Below are 17,427 nucleotides of genomic sequence, written 5' to 3'. Positions count from 1 at the left end.
CTTATCAAATATTTCATTCACATCCGATTCGCCCATAAAACATTCATAGTTTTCACTCATTGAACCAAGCTTCTTCTGTGAAGTATTTTCTTTCCCACTTTGACTGCTATGGGCAGGTGTACTTGAGAGGTTAGGTTCACTCACTTGGTTATCGTCTTTGTTGTTTACAGTAATAACACATACCTTTGGCTTTCCAACATTTCTCCTTTTCTTAAAAGCCTTCAGAGGATTTCTAATAACTTTACTTTTACTCATTATTATACTTCAACGAAACAGAGACTCAAGAAACAGAATTAATTACGAATATTTTCGAGATAACGACAGAGTAAATAAACATGAAACAATCGACAATCACACCAGCGATATATATTGAACCATCACAGGTTAGCCACAACACATACTTTATCTCACATCACTAAAATGTACCTGATGAACACGGACGTTAATAATAACACCATTTGACAGCAGTTTAACAGCGCCACAGTGGGTCACGCCCATGTAGAACACATTTAAAAAAAAATTAAAAATAGTTGTAGTCTTCGGAATTGAATAAATTATATCTCTATTAAAAGGTAATAGTCTGCAGATTCAGAAAACGCAAAAAAGTAAAAATTGAACTTTTCATGATTTTGAGCCTTTCCGGAGCCCCTTAACCTAAATAATACTATTTCGTTAATAATAAATATAATCTGTGTTGTTTCGTCATAGCTACCATAATCGACACCTATAAGTTGTGCGGAATGGAAATGATATTCTTTAAGAATTCTTCCGAAAATACTACCCTGTAACAAATGCAAGATGTAAAATTACGCCACCCAACCTACACTCAAGAAGCTGTCAAACTTCACGCCTCACTGGACAGCGGCTGCAAGGCGAGGAAATGTACACTGCCATTACATATCCTAAACCCAGGGCAGGTAACTGGGGCGTTAGCGGCCGCAAGACAGAAATATACCGCTGGTTGAACTTAACAATGTAAGAAGCTGAAAATAGTAAATAGTAATTAGAAGCTTGGGAATGCTAATCAGATCCGCCCTCCCCAGGTATTCCACTCGATGCTTTTAGCCTTGGCGACACTACGAGCAGCAACACGAACCCAAATCTCTGGAGAAACGCGAGATTTCATAATGGTGGAGGTTTCTTAACGCGGATTTCACTCAACTTAAAATACAGGATCCGGTTTCGGCGTGCTCGTGCACCCTCGTGACCACTGCCCTTCGATCCGGCAGTCCATTCACGCCTCCAGCGGTCCCGGCTCTGCGCGGACCTCGCTGCTCCTCGTCCCCAACGTAACTCCACTCTCGCACTACACGGAAGAAGCACGAGGCATCCCCAAAGACAGGGCAGCAGAACTACATATCGATAAGTGCCGCTGCTGCCACTAGCGGACCGGCAACGCTTACGAAACCGAGTGGCGCCAGTGAAGAAGAAAAGAAGACAAACAACGCAACCATGCCAACTAAACGATACGGTGTGGCAGAAACCTACACACGGCACCAACGCGAACCGCAGCACGGCTCAAATATATAATCATACAGTAATGGATGTTTCTGCCTATTTATGCGCAATGGGTTATTTTCTTTTTGTTTAGTGTCAACTGCCAATTCCTGCAGCACGCGTCGATCCTTTGCATCTATTTTTATAGTTTCGCTACAGTTTTCTACCGTTGCAGCTCTTTCTGACATTATCCAGCCATATACAATATGGTGATAATCCTATAACACTCGTCTGAGTAAGCCCTAAGTTACTTTCACGTTTGCAAATTCCTTCCGTTAAGAATGATATGCTGAGCACTGTTTTCTAGGAACCCTTCAGTGCAATCACAAGCTGGCCTGATATTCCGTATACTCATGTTTTATTCATTAGGCGACAGCGCCAAACTGCATCGAACGCCTTCCGGAGGTCATATAGGACGGTGCAAAGCTGGGCGTCATTTCCGCCAGGTTCTCGTGGACGAACAGAGGGCACGTACCATTGTTGTTTTCGGAATCCATGTTGATTCCTACAGACGACACACACCTTTTAACCAAAAAATTACTATTGCGGATATCCACACGCATATAGGCCGATATTCATGATCACGTAGGTGATATCAGCTGTCTGTAGCTGGTGGTCTAGTGTTTGCTTGCACGTTAGTTCTGATGACTGGGCACCCCCCCCCCTCGACTCCCACCCCTCCCCGCCCCCCCCCCCCCCAAAAGCTACCTCCGCACAGAAGAAAAACGACGAGGAAATAGATAGAAAGGAAAACGGTTGGTACTTCTAGATTGTGGGTCCCGGGTTCGATTCCTGGCCTGGTTGGAATTTTTCGTCGCTCGGGAACTGGGTTGGCATTATTTCATCTCATCTTCATCGGCGTGCAAGTCGTCCAAGTGGCGTCAGAAAGAGAGTTTCGCCAGGCGGCCGAACAACCCCAGTGGGGGTGGTGTGTTCCAGCCAATAATGTCATATGATTTTATGTATTTATTTATTTTTCAGCTGTGTAATCACTACCGCGAATAACCATAGCCGCGCTTATATTATCTAGCTGTGATTGTGGGTAGCGTCGATCACATCTTGTGAATAGAGGGGCTCAATGCGCACCGTACCCATCGGCCCTTGCTGCCGGGAGACCCAATATATTCCGGCGCGGTTCTGACGCGACAGCTAGAAGCGCCGCCTTATCGCTGGTGACGTCACGGAGCGAGACGAGTTGGCAAGTTGCGCGGAGCGGCGCAGCTGGTGCTAGAGCAGATAAGATAGCCGAGGGCAGGAGGCTGCACTGAGCGGCGCCGCGCCAGACGTGCTGTCTGCCTGGGGCCCGGACCGGGAGATAGCGGCTCACGCAGGTGGCGGGCAGACCGGCCGGCGCCCCGTGTGTTTTGTTTAGTAGGTGACGGTGCAGCCTGCAGCGAACCCGCCAGGATAGCTGAGAGCGCTGCTTCCTGGACTCGGGTAGGCGCGCCGGTCCCGGATCGAATCCGCCCGGCGGATTAACGACGGCGGCCGGTGTGCCGGCCAGCCTGGATGTGGTTTTTAGGAGGTTTTCCACATGCCACTAGGTGAATACCGGGCTGGTCCCCACTTCCCGCCTCAGTTACACGACTCACAGACATTTGAATCAGATTCACACTATTTCACGATCTACATTCGACGCAGACTGCTGGGGTACACTAATTCCGTCCTGGGGGGACGGGGTGGCGGCAGGAAGGGCATCTGGCCACCCCTTAAAATTAACATGCCAAATCCGGTTAACCATGTCCGACCCTGCGTAACAGCGGGACAAGGCGCAAGCGATAGATAGAATAGATAGGCGCAGAGTGCAGTGAAGGCTTTCTGGAAGTCAGCCTGTGCTCCGTTGTCTGCTGCCTTTGAAACGTCCCCTTAGAAAAATTAATGAATTTCTGTGCTGGTAACTGTGGTGTCACCGCCAGACACCACACTTGCTAGGTGGTAGCTTAAATCAGCCGCGGTCCATTTAGTACATGTCGGACCCGCGTGTCGCCACTGTGTGATCGCAGACCGAGCGCCACCACAAGGCAGGTCTCGAGATACGGACTGGCTCTCGCCCCAGTTGTACGGACGACATTGCTAGCGACTACACGGACGAAGCATCGCTCATTAGCCGAGCAGTTAGTTAGAATGCATCGCTCATTAGCCGAGCAGACAGTTAGAATAGCCTTCAGCTAAGTCAATGGCTACGACCTAGCAAGGCGCCATTAACCATTTTAAGGTAGAGTCTCACTTGTATCATCAAGGAATGCTGTATTCACATGAAGGATTAAAAGTTAAGTATTAACGCAGCTACGTACTTTTCTTGCTACCATTCATTACGTATCCTGTTTCAGACCTCTATCTAGCATACGTGAGATTACGCGTGCCTTTCGGCTACTTCAGTGTGGCGTAGCTGTCTTGTTACGCCACAACAGTAACCCCCTTACGTTATTTGATTTTGAAACAGCTGAGCAAAAGTGACCGTACTCAGACATTTCTCTCTTTACTTATTCTAACCATCACTAAACTGACATACAATATTTTTAGCGCAACGCACTCTGACTTTCAGTAACCCCTACAAAACAATGGCCTTGACTAACAATACCCTATACCTTTCATGAATCACTTACCTCACAAAAATCTTCGTTACTCGTACTACTGCAATACAGCGAGCGCCAATGCTGCCATCTAAATAAAAGATTCAAACTACTGAAGGCACTAACTACTGATAGGCATAGATAGCAAATGAAAGATTTTGATATAGAACAATGTATTTACCTTAATAGTGTTCAAAAGTCATTATATATATATATATATATATATATATATATCAGTTCATGACATCCAGTCTTACAAATTTACTCTCTCTGATGGACACACGTCCAGATCATCTGCACTCAAAACTCCGCCATCTCACTCCCCACATCCACCACTGCTGGCGGCTCACCTCCAACTGCGCAACGCTACGCGCTGTTCACATCGAACTGCCAAACACTACAATAGCGAATTCCAACAGTGTAAACCAGCCACAGACTGCACACAGCACAGTCACTGATTTTCATATAGAGCGCTACGTGGCGTTACCAGCATAAAAACCTAAACAGCCTACTTACACCTTGTAGGCTTTGTGAACGAGCAGAGCGCACGGCATTCCACACGATCGGTGTTTGCAGAAAGCACATGAGTAGGTAGGAGTTGCTCGGTTTCTAGAAACGTCATCATGCTCGACGACAATGTTTGTTTCGTAGTTACCTGCTGGTCCATTGACGAAAGGATAAAATATGAAAGTACAACAAATGAAGCAGAGTATACAGAACTGGAAGATCGATTGATCGGAATAAATAGCGTCTTGTACTTTCTTGAAGTTGCCATAGGTGGTGGCGCTGTACGTAGCCTTCAAAATGGTGTCTGTAACGGAGGTGCGTTTCATGCTGAGTTTCTTTTGGCGGAAAACCAGAACATTGCAGATATTCGTAGGAGCTTGCAGAATTTCTGCGGAGACCTGGCAGCCAACAAAAGCACGGTGACTCGTTGGGCGAGGCGTATGTCATCATCGCAACAAGCTCGCGCAAACGTGTCCGAACTCCTTCGTGCCGGCCGGCCGCACATAGCAGCCCTCAGGAAACTGAAGAAACCACTTCTGCATCTTGTTCGGCATAAAAATGCAGACGAACGTCTGCTTCTCCGTAACAACACGAAGCTTCAAGCAAGTCTGCGCACCTGAGAAGAGCTCACAAAACTTCATTCGACTGTTCTTCCTCTTTCGTCCTACGCCCCGGATCTCGGACCTTCCGACTTCCATCTGTTTTGCCCAATGAAGTATGCACCCTGCTGGAAGCAGTACGTCGACGATGGGAGGTTAGTGATGCAGCGAGGCGTTGGATCCGACGTCGACCAGGAAGTGGTACAGGGTCCCCCTAGGTGGCGTAACGTCGTCTCATTGAACGGAGATTATGTTGAGAAATATGGTTTTGTAGCAGAAAAAGTGAGAAATAATGTGGTGTATTGGAAAGCTGAATAAAACCAACCTGCTCCCAGAAAACAAATGGTTGCTTCACTTATTGAACGCCCCTCGTAATATGAATATCAAGAAAACTTAAACGAGGCTGATCGAATGTGTTCCAGTTAAGTCAGACGATAGAGAGAGAATATATTTAGGAAAAGTAACGGATGGGTAGCAAAATAACTGATGATTCCAGAATGAGATTTTCACTCTGCAGCGGAGTGTGCGCTGATATGAAACTTCCTGGCAGACTAAAACTGTGTGCCCGACCGAGACTCGAACTCGGGACCTTTGCCTTTCGCGGGCAAGTGCTCTACCATCTTTTTTTTTTTTTTTTTTTTTTTTTTTTTTTTTTTTTTTTTTTTTTTTTTAGGAGAAACATAAACCTTTATTATTCACAAAATAAACATAGTACGTCCTGTCACATGATAACTGTTCTGGAAGGATCCTTGCTGCCGTCCCACCATGCAGCATGAAATAACAACAAAATCGAAGTGGGGCCACCTCCGGCACCCTAAAGAAAAGTATTTTGGATATGAAAACAAAATTTGAAATACATCCATTTGATAACTGTTCAAGCGCGAGTTTTTCGCAAGTCGCATACTCGCATAGTGTTCTTAGTCGATCACTTTAACTTGGTCGGTTTCACAAGGCAGCACCGCCGCTCATCTTTGCGCACCCGGCACACCCCAGGTATATGGCGGGTCCGCAAAAACCGCTACTAGGAAATTGGCATACCAATCCTTGTACTTTTGTAGCCGTAATAGTTTTGTGTGTCCATCTTGCAAGTATTGCCAGTAATCCAGGACGTTCAGTAAGTTCGTACGTGTGTCTCTATAGATGTAATGGACCGTCATACCTGTGATCCACGCCACCGCGTTCGTCTTATGACGCGGAAAATACGTTTCCTCTGGAAAAAATACTATGTCAGAAGAGACTGCTATATAGATAGTGCGCCGCATGAACGCTATTATCTTTCTTGCGAGAGTCCTGAGCTACCGAAGCACGACTCACGCCCGGTACTCATAGCTTTACTTCTGCCAGTATCTCGTCTCCTACCTTCGCAGGAGAGCTTCTGTAAAGTAAAGCACTTGCCCGCGAAAGGCAAAGGTCCCGAGTTCGAGTCTCGGTCGGGCACACAGTTTTAATCTGCCAGGAATTTTCATAACTGATGATTGCCGATGAAGGGAGGATATAAAATGCAAACTGACAATAGGAACATTACCGGAAAAAAGGAATTTGTTACTATACAAAATGAAGTGTCAGGAAGCCTTTCATGACGGTTTTTGGACTGTAGTCTTGTACGGATGTGAAACGTGGACTGTAAGCAGTTGAGGCAAGAAGAGAACTAAGAGTTTTTAAAACGTGATACTACAGAAGAATGCTGAAGTGCATAGCTAATGAGGAGATACTGAATCGAACTGCGGAGAACAGAAATTTGTGGCACAACTGGACTGAAGGAAACCATCGGTTGACAGGACACATTCTGAATCATGAAGGAATCATCAGTTTGGTAATGGAGGGAAGCTGAAGGTTCAAAACTATATAGGGAGGCAAAGGGGCGAATGCAGTAAGCATGTTCAAATGCATGTAGATTGCAATAGTTACGCCCATATGAGGAGGTCTGCATGAGACTAGCATGGAGAACTGCATCAAACCAAGTCTTCGGACGGAAATCCACAAGAACAGTGGAGTGTTGATAAATAGCGCGGTAGTGTTGATTGTGCGCAGTGGTGGTCGCTGTCTGTAATTGCACCAAGTATACCAGTGAATAGACTGCACGCAGTGTAGTTGCTTGTCCTTATGGTATGCTGTGGGAAGCTGTCATGCAAGCCATCGTCGCACAGTAGCCGCAGAGACATACAACCGTTACGCAGTTACTTGTTACTCGGGCTGCGGGGTGCGGCAAACTAACGTGATTTCCGACTCAGCTCATCCGAAGCAGCCTCTGTAACGCGGATAGCGATGTTGGTAGGACGGCCAGAAGAGCTATGTGTTATTCCAGCAACATAATTGTGAAATAATTTCTTTTTTGTGGCAAATAGATTATATTTTTCGTCACGCTCCCTTATAGATAGCGTTACCTTAGGCCAAAGGTTCAATAACTTTGGTGCCACCCCTTTTCTCTTGCTCCGGGATATTAAAAATTACCTTAATGATCATAACAGAAGTTTTTGTACGGTAGAGGCATTAATTTGTTGCGGCGTTGTGATGAGTATGGTTGATTCCTTAAAAGTACTACGATATAGTGGTGTCTGAACAGCACAGTCGGAGCAGAATCCTGTCGGTCCTACTCAGTTATAGCCGTCTTCTCTAACTCCTTTTCGGTACGAGGATGATACCTCTCCCTGTATCAGACACGTGAGTTACATGTGCAGCCTCTGAACACAGCTAATACCCCATCTCCTAAATGACTGTTAGTGCATGCTATTGTTCTTGAACCATTTTATACCCCTTTACAATTAGGTGCCCTTCCTCCCTACCGGAACTTTCTCATTTTCGTAAGGCGATAGCAGGAACAGTGAACTGAATTGCTCTCTTACATCGCGCTGTACCATAATTTCTAGCTTTTGCATATCCAGGAACGCAATTTGTGTCCTCTTCTGTCACTTTTACTGATGTTAGTAATAGTAGCAGAAGTAGTGACAATAATATTACTGTTACTGCTATTATTTCTGTTAATTAGTAGTACTGTTATTCAAAATAGACTTACATGTATGTGAATGCTGTGTTTTCCGGGTTTCAGCTGAATCGTTGGTCGTGTTGTGGCAATGTTCCATACACGTGATCTCCAGGCGCAGTGTCGAATTTAAGTCCACTTCGTTCCTTTATGGTATCAGTCACCGTCTTTTTCTGTTCTTTTGCTTTGGACTACTTAAAATAGCCGTGAAGACAGAATTATGCCTCACGACCTGGTAATAATGTTTGCCCTCTGCTGCTTTTATATGAGGGGAGAACAAAACATTTTCGTTTGAGGTCGTTGCTGGAGTGTTAATGTAATGTAGCGCGGCTCCGATGCTGGAGTAGAAGCACCGATACGAATGCAAGGGATTTGTGTGGCATTTCCGACGTGCGTGCGATAAATGGCGGAAACGTGAAGTATGGCGACCAAATGCGTCCAAACAGGAACAATGTGTTGCTGTTCTTTTCTTGGTTCGAAAATGGTTCAAATGGCTCTGAGCACTATGGGACTTAACATCTGTGGTCATCAGTCCCCTCGAACTTAGAACTACTTAAACCTAACTAACCTAAGGACATCACACACATCCATACCTGAGGCAGGATTTGAACCTGCGACCGTAGCAGTCGCGAGGTGCCGGACTGAGCGCCTAGAACCGCGAGACCACCGCGGCCGGCTCTTTCCTTGTTTCTCAAAGGAATAACACCGGTAGGCACCGGACAAAGAATGAAGAATGTATATGGGGCAGTACGTCCGTCTGAAACTACCGTTGTGGAATGGTGCGCCAAGAGGTGCTGCCACTTCTTGATAACGCACGTTCTCACACCTCAAATGTCGTAACCAGAAGCACCCGCCTATAGTCTGCGACTATCACCCCTTCGGTTCCTGGAGAAAAAAAAAAAAAAAAAGCCTTCAACGGCCGTCGATTCCTGCCGGATGAGGATGTGCGACGGACAGTTACTGACTCCTTCACGAAGCAGGGCACGGTGTTTTGGCGAAGGTATGTCTTCAAGGTGGTGCGTCGGTGGGATGACTACTTCAGTGCTCACGGCGAATTGGCCTGGCTGGCATACTGACGCTAGACTGTATGGCCTTCGAACGGAAACTTTTTGATCGTTTCTCATACATCGGTATCTGATGCGCTGTAGGAATAATTACAACTGTAGCCGGATCAATATAACTTTTTGAAAACAACTTCTTCACATATTGATAGTTTTATGGTGCTATAGATTTCTCTTGCGAGCTGCGCCACATGCACTGCGTTCTCATTAACACATTTGATGGTGATGAGACCCCATACTCCGAGAGTGGGGGATGAATGATGATGATGATGATGATGATGATGATGATGATGATGAAGAAGACTACACAACACCACCCAGTCACCTCGAGGCAAGAAAAATCCCTGACCCCACCGGGAATCGAACCCGGGACCCCAAGCTGCGGACATTAACACGTTGGGCAACTATTACTTTATAAAAAGAAACCGCTACTTTTCCTCCATACAAATTAGGAAACGCGAATACCTTTATTCGGTCCACAGCCATTGACCGATTGGCATGGTGTTGGGTGAATATCATCTTAACTGTCCCACAACTTCTTTACTATCGACCCCCTAAGCTTGATGCTCAAAAAAACGTTATGTTGTCCTACTGGGCACCGCCACTTTCCATAGTTAAAATAAAGAGCTTTTCCTCTTCAGGCGTTGCAGACTAACTATAACATCTAATATGATACTATCCAAGATTCTGTTAATCATACACACACACACACACCAGGTCTTAGGTGAGAATTAAAATACACTTCGTTTAATATCTTCTCCCGTATTTACATGGAAGGATGTAATCTTGTGCTGTATTGAATTCACAAGTCTGGCTCCGACTTCATACACAAGACAAAAGTTCGCATACATAATTTTTCTAGACCGCTGCCTCATCTTCCACGTCTCAAACATCACGGAAGTTCTCCAGCAAAACTTGCGCTACTAGTACTTTTGGAAGAAAGGAATGTGAGATTCGGCCCGCCGCACAGTTTTAATCTGGCAGGAAATTTCTTATCAGCGTACACTCCGCTGCAAAGTGAAAACTCATCATATAAATTCATTCTTTTCTTAAGGCTTCCGAAAAAGAAGGTATTTAGCTGTTCGACATTCTGAGTGGTGGAAATGTACTGAGATCAGCCTTACAAAGTGGTATTTTACAATAGCCGCTGGACCGCAGACTCCTCTGCGGGTGGGGCAGTCGATTGCTTCCAGAAATATCGGCGACGGCTGTGGGACTCCCCGGCGGGTAGACCGGGGGGGGGGGGGGGGGGGTCCGGGCCCCGTGTCATGGCTCTGCCTGTGTCTCGGCCGCTGCCTCCCCCGCTTTCACATCAGAGCGTTCCTGATGAATTTTTGCTAACGCCACATCCCACGTGGAGCTCAGTTGGATACCGTGGTCCCAAGCGACAAGATCGTCATGTACTTGTATTTCCACTGCCTCTTTGTGGTGACCGAATCCCAGAAACATTGACGCGGCAAAGCATTTCTGTGTGTCCAAAAATGAAGGTGCCCTTAGTTGATGCTGTGTTCATAGATTTGTAGGTGTGGCCCAGCGAACGCTTCTCACACGTTATGAACATTGTCCGCACTAATGGTCTTGGCGCTAGCGTTGTTGCCTCTGGATCAGGGGATCCCGGGTTCGAATCCCTGCCGGGTGGGGATTTTCTCTGCCTGGGGACTGGGTTTTTGTGTTGTCCTCATCATTTCATCATCATCATTCGTGACAGTGGCAGTATTGGACTGAGTCAAGAAGTGGACTGTGTGAACATTGGGACTTCGTATGGGCGCTGATGACAGCGCAGTTGAGCACCCTACAAACCAAACCAAACATCATGTTCTGAACAGCACTGTGAGATGCATCGTTGCGTGTGCCTGATATTCTGCTTGCCACACTGGCAACTGGTATAGTTGGAGCCAGGTGCCCGTAGTCCCAGTTGGACTGACGCCAGAGTATTCTTGAACTTAACCGTAGAGCGGAAAATGGTTTTTACGTTGTGCGTCTCCATTGTCATTGCAGTCTTGGCTGCGGGTGGCCCTGTGTGTGGAAGCAACGCGAGGTGTTTCTTTTATTCTTTTGGATTGTTTTACTTCCTTCTTCTCGTTCGGATGGACAGCGCGTCTTATTTGTGTCTTCGAGTAGCCATTTTTTGCGAAAGGTTTCGCTCAGTAGCAGACTTTTTTCCCGTATGGCTCGTGCCGCTTGTACCGAGGTGGCGAGCACAGATCTGCGTTGCGCTGAATAGATGGACTGTCCCGGCCTCTCATCAGGGTTCTTCTTTATGAGAATGTCTAGGAGCGGTATGCATTACATTTCGTTCCATCTCCGGAGTGAAACTGACGCTGTCGTGTATGCTGTTAAGGTGGCAGAGAATTCTTGTAGGTGTTCCTGAACACACGGAGAAACCACGAATGTGTCGTCCACATGAGTGTAGAACGTCTTTAGTTTCGGACGCGCGGTTTCGCTCGAAGTGTTCCAGGAAGTTGCCGTAGTGAATCCGTCTATCTGAACATAGAACTTTCCACCACATTGGAAATTGGTGGTGGTGAGAGCGTGTAAAGACAGTTTCACTATGTCGCCGTTGAAGTGACACTTTGCCTGAAGATGACGAGTAGAAAACGCGTCGAAGCGTCTCTACAACACGCCCATACGAATAGAATAGGCTGATAACCTGAGATTTCATGTATGCAAAATCTTTTGAAATATTGTTCTAGGAAAAACAGCATTATTTATAATACAGGGTGTATCAAAAAGAATCATTCGATTTAAATAAAATCATAACTATTATGTTATTTGAGATACACTATGTGATAAAAAGTATCCGGACACCAGGCTGAAAATGACTTTCAAGTTCGAGGCGCCCTCCATCGGTAATGCTGGAATTCAACGTGGTATTGGCCCACCCTTAGCCTTGATGACAGCTTCCACTCTCGCAGGCATACGTTGAATCAGGTGCTGGAAGGTTTCTTGGGGAATGGCAGCCCATTCTTCACGGAGTGCTGCACTGAGGAGAGGTATCGATGTTGACAAGTGAGGCCTGGTACGAAGATGGAGCTCCAAAACATCCCAAAGGTGTTCTATAGGATTCAGGTCAGGACTGTGCAGACTAGTCCATTACAGAGATGTTATTGTCGTGTAACCACTCCGCCACAGGTCGTGCATTACGAACAGGTGCTCGACCGTGTTGAAAGATGCAATGGCCATCAGCGAATTGCTCTTCAACAGTGGGAAGCGAGAAGGTGCTTAAAACATCAGTGTAGGCCTGTACTGTGATAGTGCCACGCAAAACAAGAACGGTTGCAAGACCCCTCCATGAAAAACACGACCACACCATAACACCACCGCCTCCGAATTTTACTGTTGGCACTACACACGCTGGCAGACGACGTTCACCGGGCATTCGCCATACCCACATGTTGCCATAAGATCGCCAAATTGTGAACCGTGATTCGTCACTTCTCACAACCATTTTCCACTGTTCAGTCGTCCAATGCTTACTCTCCTTACACCAAGCGAGACGTAGGTTTGGCATCTATATGCGTGATGTGTGGCTTATGAATAACCGCTCGATCATGAAATCCTAGGTTTCCTCACCTTCCACCTAAATGTCGTAGTACTTGCAATGGACCCTGACGCAGTCTGGAATTCCCGTGTGATGGTCTGGATAGACGTCTGCGTATTACACATTACGACCCTCTTGAACTGTCGCCAGTCTCTGTCAGTCAACAGACGAGGTCGGCCTGTACGCTTTTGTGCTGTACGTGTCTCTTCACGTTTCCACTTCACTATCACATCGGAAACAGTGGACCTAGGGATGTTTAGCAGTGTGAAAATCTCGTGTACAGATGTATGACACAGGTGACACCCAATCACTTGTCCACGTTCGAAGTCCGTGAATTCCGCGGAGCGCCCCATTTTGCTTTCTCACGATGTCTAATAACTACTAATGTCGCTGAATGGAGTACCTCGTAGTAGGTGGCAACACAATGCACTTAATATGAAAAACGTGTGTTTTAGGGGGTGTCCGATACTTTTGATCCCATAGTGTATGTGCGTGGGCAATGTTTTTCATGGATCCCGCTAGATAGCAGCAGTGAGCGTCCACTTCAGTTGCAGTAAAAATGATGTCAAAACAACAGAAAGCGTTTTGTGTTCTGCGTTTTACGCAGTACAGGTCAGTAATAGCTGTTTAGCGTGACTTTCGTGCTAGGTATGGCGTGGATCCTCCTACAGCACAGAGTATTTGACGATGGCATGAACAATTCCGAGAAACAGGTTGTTTGTGTAAAGGCAAATGCCGGCCATAGTGGCCGAGCGGTTTAGGCGCTAAAGTATGGAACCGCGCGACCGCTACGGTCGCAGGTTCGAATCCTGCTTCGGGCATGGATTTGTGTGATGTCCTCAGGTGAGTTAGGTTCAAGTAGTTCTAAGTTCTATGGGACTGATGACCTCAGCAGTTAAGTCCCATAGTGCTCAGAGCCATTTGAACCATTTGTAAAGGCAAATCGCTGCGCAACTCGACAGGTCAACATGCCCCTAATGTCTGTCTGGCGTGTGTTGCGTTGACGTTTGCATAAGAAACCATACAAAATTTTGAAATTAAAGGATTACTGAATGATGGATCGGTCGCACTGGACCAGATGATTCAGCATTACATTACTGGCCCTCAAGGTTACCGTATCTGACTATAACTCATTGTTTCTTGTGGGGGTTTATAAAAGACTCAGTTTAAGTCCAGTGTGGGAACAATTTGAATACCGCATTGACATATGCTGTGCGTCTCAAGGGGCTTAGTGAACACCTATGAAAAGGTATGAAAAAAAAAGTTTTGAGTTCCCCGTTCATCAAAAAACAAAATTCATTGTATACGTTTATTAGTTTCAGAAATGTAGACGTACCAAATCGGCTGATTCCTTTTGATACGCCCTGTATTATAACTTATTTCAGTACATACAGTCATGACCTCATTCAATTTTTTTTTTAATTTTCAGATGATCAGTTTCGATCTTCTAAGAGATCATCTTCAAATCTTACATTCCTTGATGACAACAGGAACAGTTGACGTGGGACAGGCCAATCAGTGCAGGCGTGGAATACGGTAATCAAGGAATGTAAGACCTGATGATGACCTCTTAGAAGATCGAAACCAGCCATCTGAAAGTAAAAGTAAACAACTTAAATGTGAACATGATGTGTGTATTGAAATAAGTTATACAAATATTGTTACAGAACATACCGTCACTCCTAATACTGCCGCGTTATTACTGTTATATTATCTTTATTTTGAAAGTGGTGGCGTAAGCATTTAGGTCCACGGTTAAATGTAAGAGTCATGCTGAAGCCCTTAATCGTATCAGCTTAAACAAGTATGTAAAAATCAGAAAATTGACTGCTCTCAACCATTTCGCTAAACTAGTCCTTTAAGATTCAATGCACACAGTTTTGGTTGCCGCTGTTTTTAATACGTTGGATGCATGTGTTCCTGTGACATGTGGACGACAGCCGGCCGCGGTGGCCGTGCGGTTCTAGGCGCTCCAGTCCGGAGCCGCGCTGCTGTTACGGTCGCAGGTTCGAATCCTGCCTCGGGCATGGGTGTGTGTGATGTCCTTAGGTTAGTTAGGTTTAAGTAGTTCTAAGTTCTAGGGGACTAATGACCACAGCAGTTGAGTCCCATAGTGCTCAGAGCCATTTGAACCATTTTGAACATGTGGACGATACATTCGCGGTCTTGCAGTGTGTTCTAGAAAAGTTTGAAGAATCCTCTGCCACCTGAACAGCATACACAATAATGTCAGCTTCACTACGGAGGTGGAAGGAAATGAATGCCTACATGTAGCTGACGCAGGCGGTGACGACGCACGGTGCGGCGGTGTGTGTTGCAGAGCACGTGTCGGAGCTGCTGCGGCAGTCGGAGAACCGGACGCTGTCCCTGCTGGCGGTGGTGCTGCCGCGGTCGCCGTCCGCCGCCCGTGAGCCGGTGTCTCGGCTGTACGCGCGCCTCGCCGCGCAGCTGGAGCAGCCGCTGCTGCCCCCGGGGGCGGCGGCGGCGGGGCAGGACGAGCCGGAGGACCTGGAGGACGTGGTGGGCGACGCCTTCTGGCGGCTCTTCCCGCTCGTCTACCGCCAGACGCTGTCGGGGCGCAAGGCGCAGCGCGACTTGTCGGCCGACTACGCGGCGTGCCTGAGCGCCTCGGCGCCCGAGCTGGAGCCGTTCGGCGGCGCGCCGCGCCGGCTGGCCAGGGCTCTGCGCGGCGCGCTGGGGGCCGCCCGGCTGCTGCGCCAGGCGCTGCTGCTCGGCGCCGCCGTGCTCGCAGACGCCGACCGCCTGCTCACCGCCAACCCAGGTAAGTACTCCCCTCCCCTCCCCTGCTCTGGCTGCCTGCCTGCTTCTGGTCTCTCCACGGGTACTGGAATACCGTGGGGTGTCTGACAGCAACAAACAAATCGTCCTATTTGCGATCGGACTGACAAATAGTCATCTTTCTAGAGTCACTGTGTTTTCAGTCTCCTAGCAATCAACCGAAGTTTACAACTTCACTGAACCTTCGTGAAAGATTTCTTAAATTCCACGTTTGAGATATCGTTCGCGCATGGGAATCGTACCAGTATTAACATACCAACGTTTGACCATTGCTCAGAGTCCCGTATGGATGACATAGTAATAAGCATCCCTGACATAGGGAAACAACTGAAAGAGCTCAAAACAAATAAATCACGAGGTACGGATGGAATCCCAGTTCGGGTTTATGAAGAGTACTCTGCGGCATTTATTGCGAATCTCTCGCCCAGCGCAAAGTCCCAAGTGAGTTGAAAGAAAACCGCAGCTGACTCCTGTACAGTGGTTGCTCCTGTATAAGAGCAGAAGTGCATGTGAACACTCTGACTCTCGACACGTCGCAGATTTATAGGTTATTTTCCTTTTAATGTTGTTAAACGTAAGATAATTGCTGCAGACTGAAGGATACGGCACGTAACTCTACTGCGCTACTTATTCTCCAGACTCCGCGAAACTTGGCAACAGGTCCGCGAGCACACCTTCAGTTGTGCACGTTTTAAGGAGGTTTTGCGCATGCGAAACTCGCGAGACATCATTGCCTTACGGGTCAAATATATACAGATTCGATAAACAACGTGCACTGTTCACGATGAGCACAGCTAGCCCTTGCCACTCAACTAGAAGTTTACGTCAGTGCGACCAGGTGATAGCACATTATGGCAGACTTTTATTCCCTTTCGCTCAACATAAATCCTGCTAGATGATAGCACACTTCTCAGATACGCTAATTCACTCACTGTATACTACAGTAAAATTAGATCGGACGTCAGTACATGTTATAGCTGTACTGACAGTAAACGTACTTTGGGGAATTGTGAATGAGATACAATATATTAAGTTTTGTTGACAGTGAACCTATTTTGGGGGAATGTGAATGAGACACAATATAATAAGTTTTGTATTTTATCATACAGTAACACATTTGAGGCGCTGACAATCATAAGGATATAAAGCACATCAGCCTCGACTATGAGATTGTAGCATTTATTCACGCTTCTGAAATCTGTTGATCTTATGATGATTCAGGTGCACTGTAGGCCCGCAATGTACAGGGTGATCAAAAAGTCAGTATAAATTTGAAAACTGAATAAATCACGAAATAGTGTAGATAGAGAGGTACAAATCGACACACATGCTTGGAATGACATGGGGTTTTATTACAACCAAAAAAATACAAAAGTTAAAAAGATGTCCGACAGATGGCGCTTCATCCGATCAGAATAGCAATAATTAGCATAACAAAGTAAGAAAAAGCAAAGATGATGTTCTTTACAGGAAATGCTCAATATGGCCACCATCATTCGTCAACAATAGCTGTAGTCGAGGAATAATGTTGTGAACAGCACTGTAAAGCATGTCCGGAGTTATGGTGAGGCATTTGCGTCGGATGTTGTCTTTCAGCATCCCTAGAGATGTCGGTCGATCACGATACACTTGCGACTTCAGGTAACGCCAAAGCCAATAATCGCATGGACTGTGGGGGAGACCTGGGAGGCCAAGCATGACGAAAGTGGCGTCTGAGCACACGATCATCACCAAACGACGCGCGCAAGGGATCTTTCACGCATCTAGCAATATGGGGTGGTTCTAATAAAACCCCATGTCATTCCAAGCATGTGTGTCAATTTTTACCCCTCTATCTACATTATTCCGTGGTTTATTCAGTTTTCAAATT

The 17,427-nt window shown here is 46.5% G+C and overlaps 1 protein-coding gene across 1 annotated transcript in view; it reads left to right on the top strand.

Moving 5' to 3' along the window:
* Nucleotides 1-17,427, top strand: part of LOC124592341 (division abnormally delayed protein-like) — a 610,377-nt gene that overhangs the window by 430,825 nt on the left and 162,125 nt on the right. Inside the window, exon 3 of the mRNA XM_047131825.1 lies at nucleotides 15,079-15,540. Coding sequence (XP_046987781.1) covers nucleotides 15,079-15,540 — 462 coding nt within the window. The remainder of the gene's footprint in view (nucleotides 1-15,078; nucleotides 15,541-17,427) is intronic.

The sequence above is a fragment of the Schistocerca americana genome, chromosome 2 (genome assembly GCF_021461395.2).
Source record: "Schistocerca americana isolate TAMUIC-IGC-003095 chromosome 2, iqSchAmer2.1, whole genome shotgun sequence".
Lineage (NCBI taxonomy): Eukaryota > Metazoa > Arthropoda > Insecta > Orthoptera > Acrididae > Schistocerca > Schistocerca americana.
This window is presented reverse-complemented; position numbering and strand designations above follow the sequence as displayed.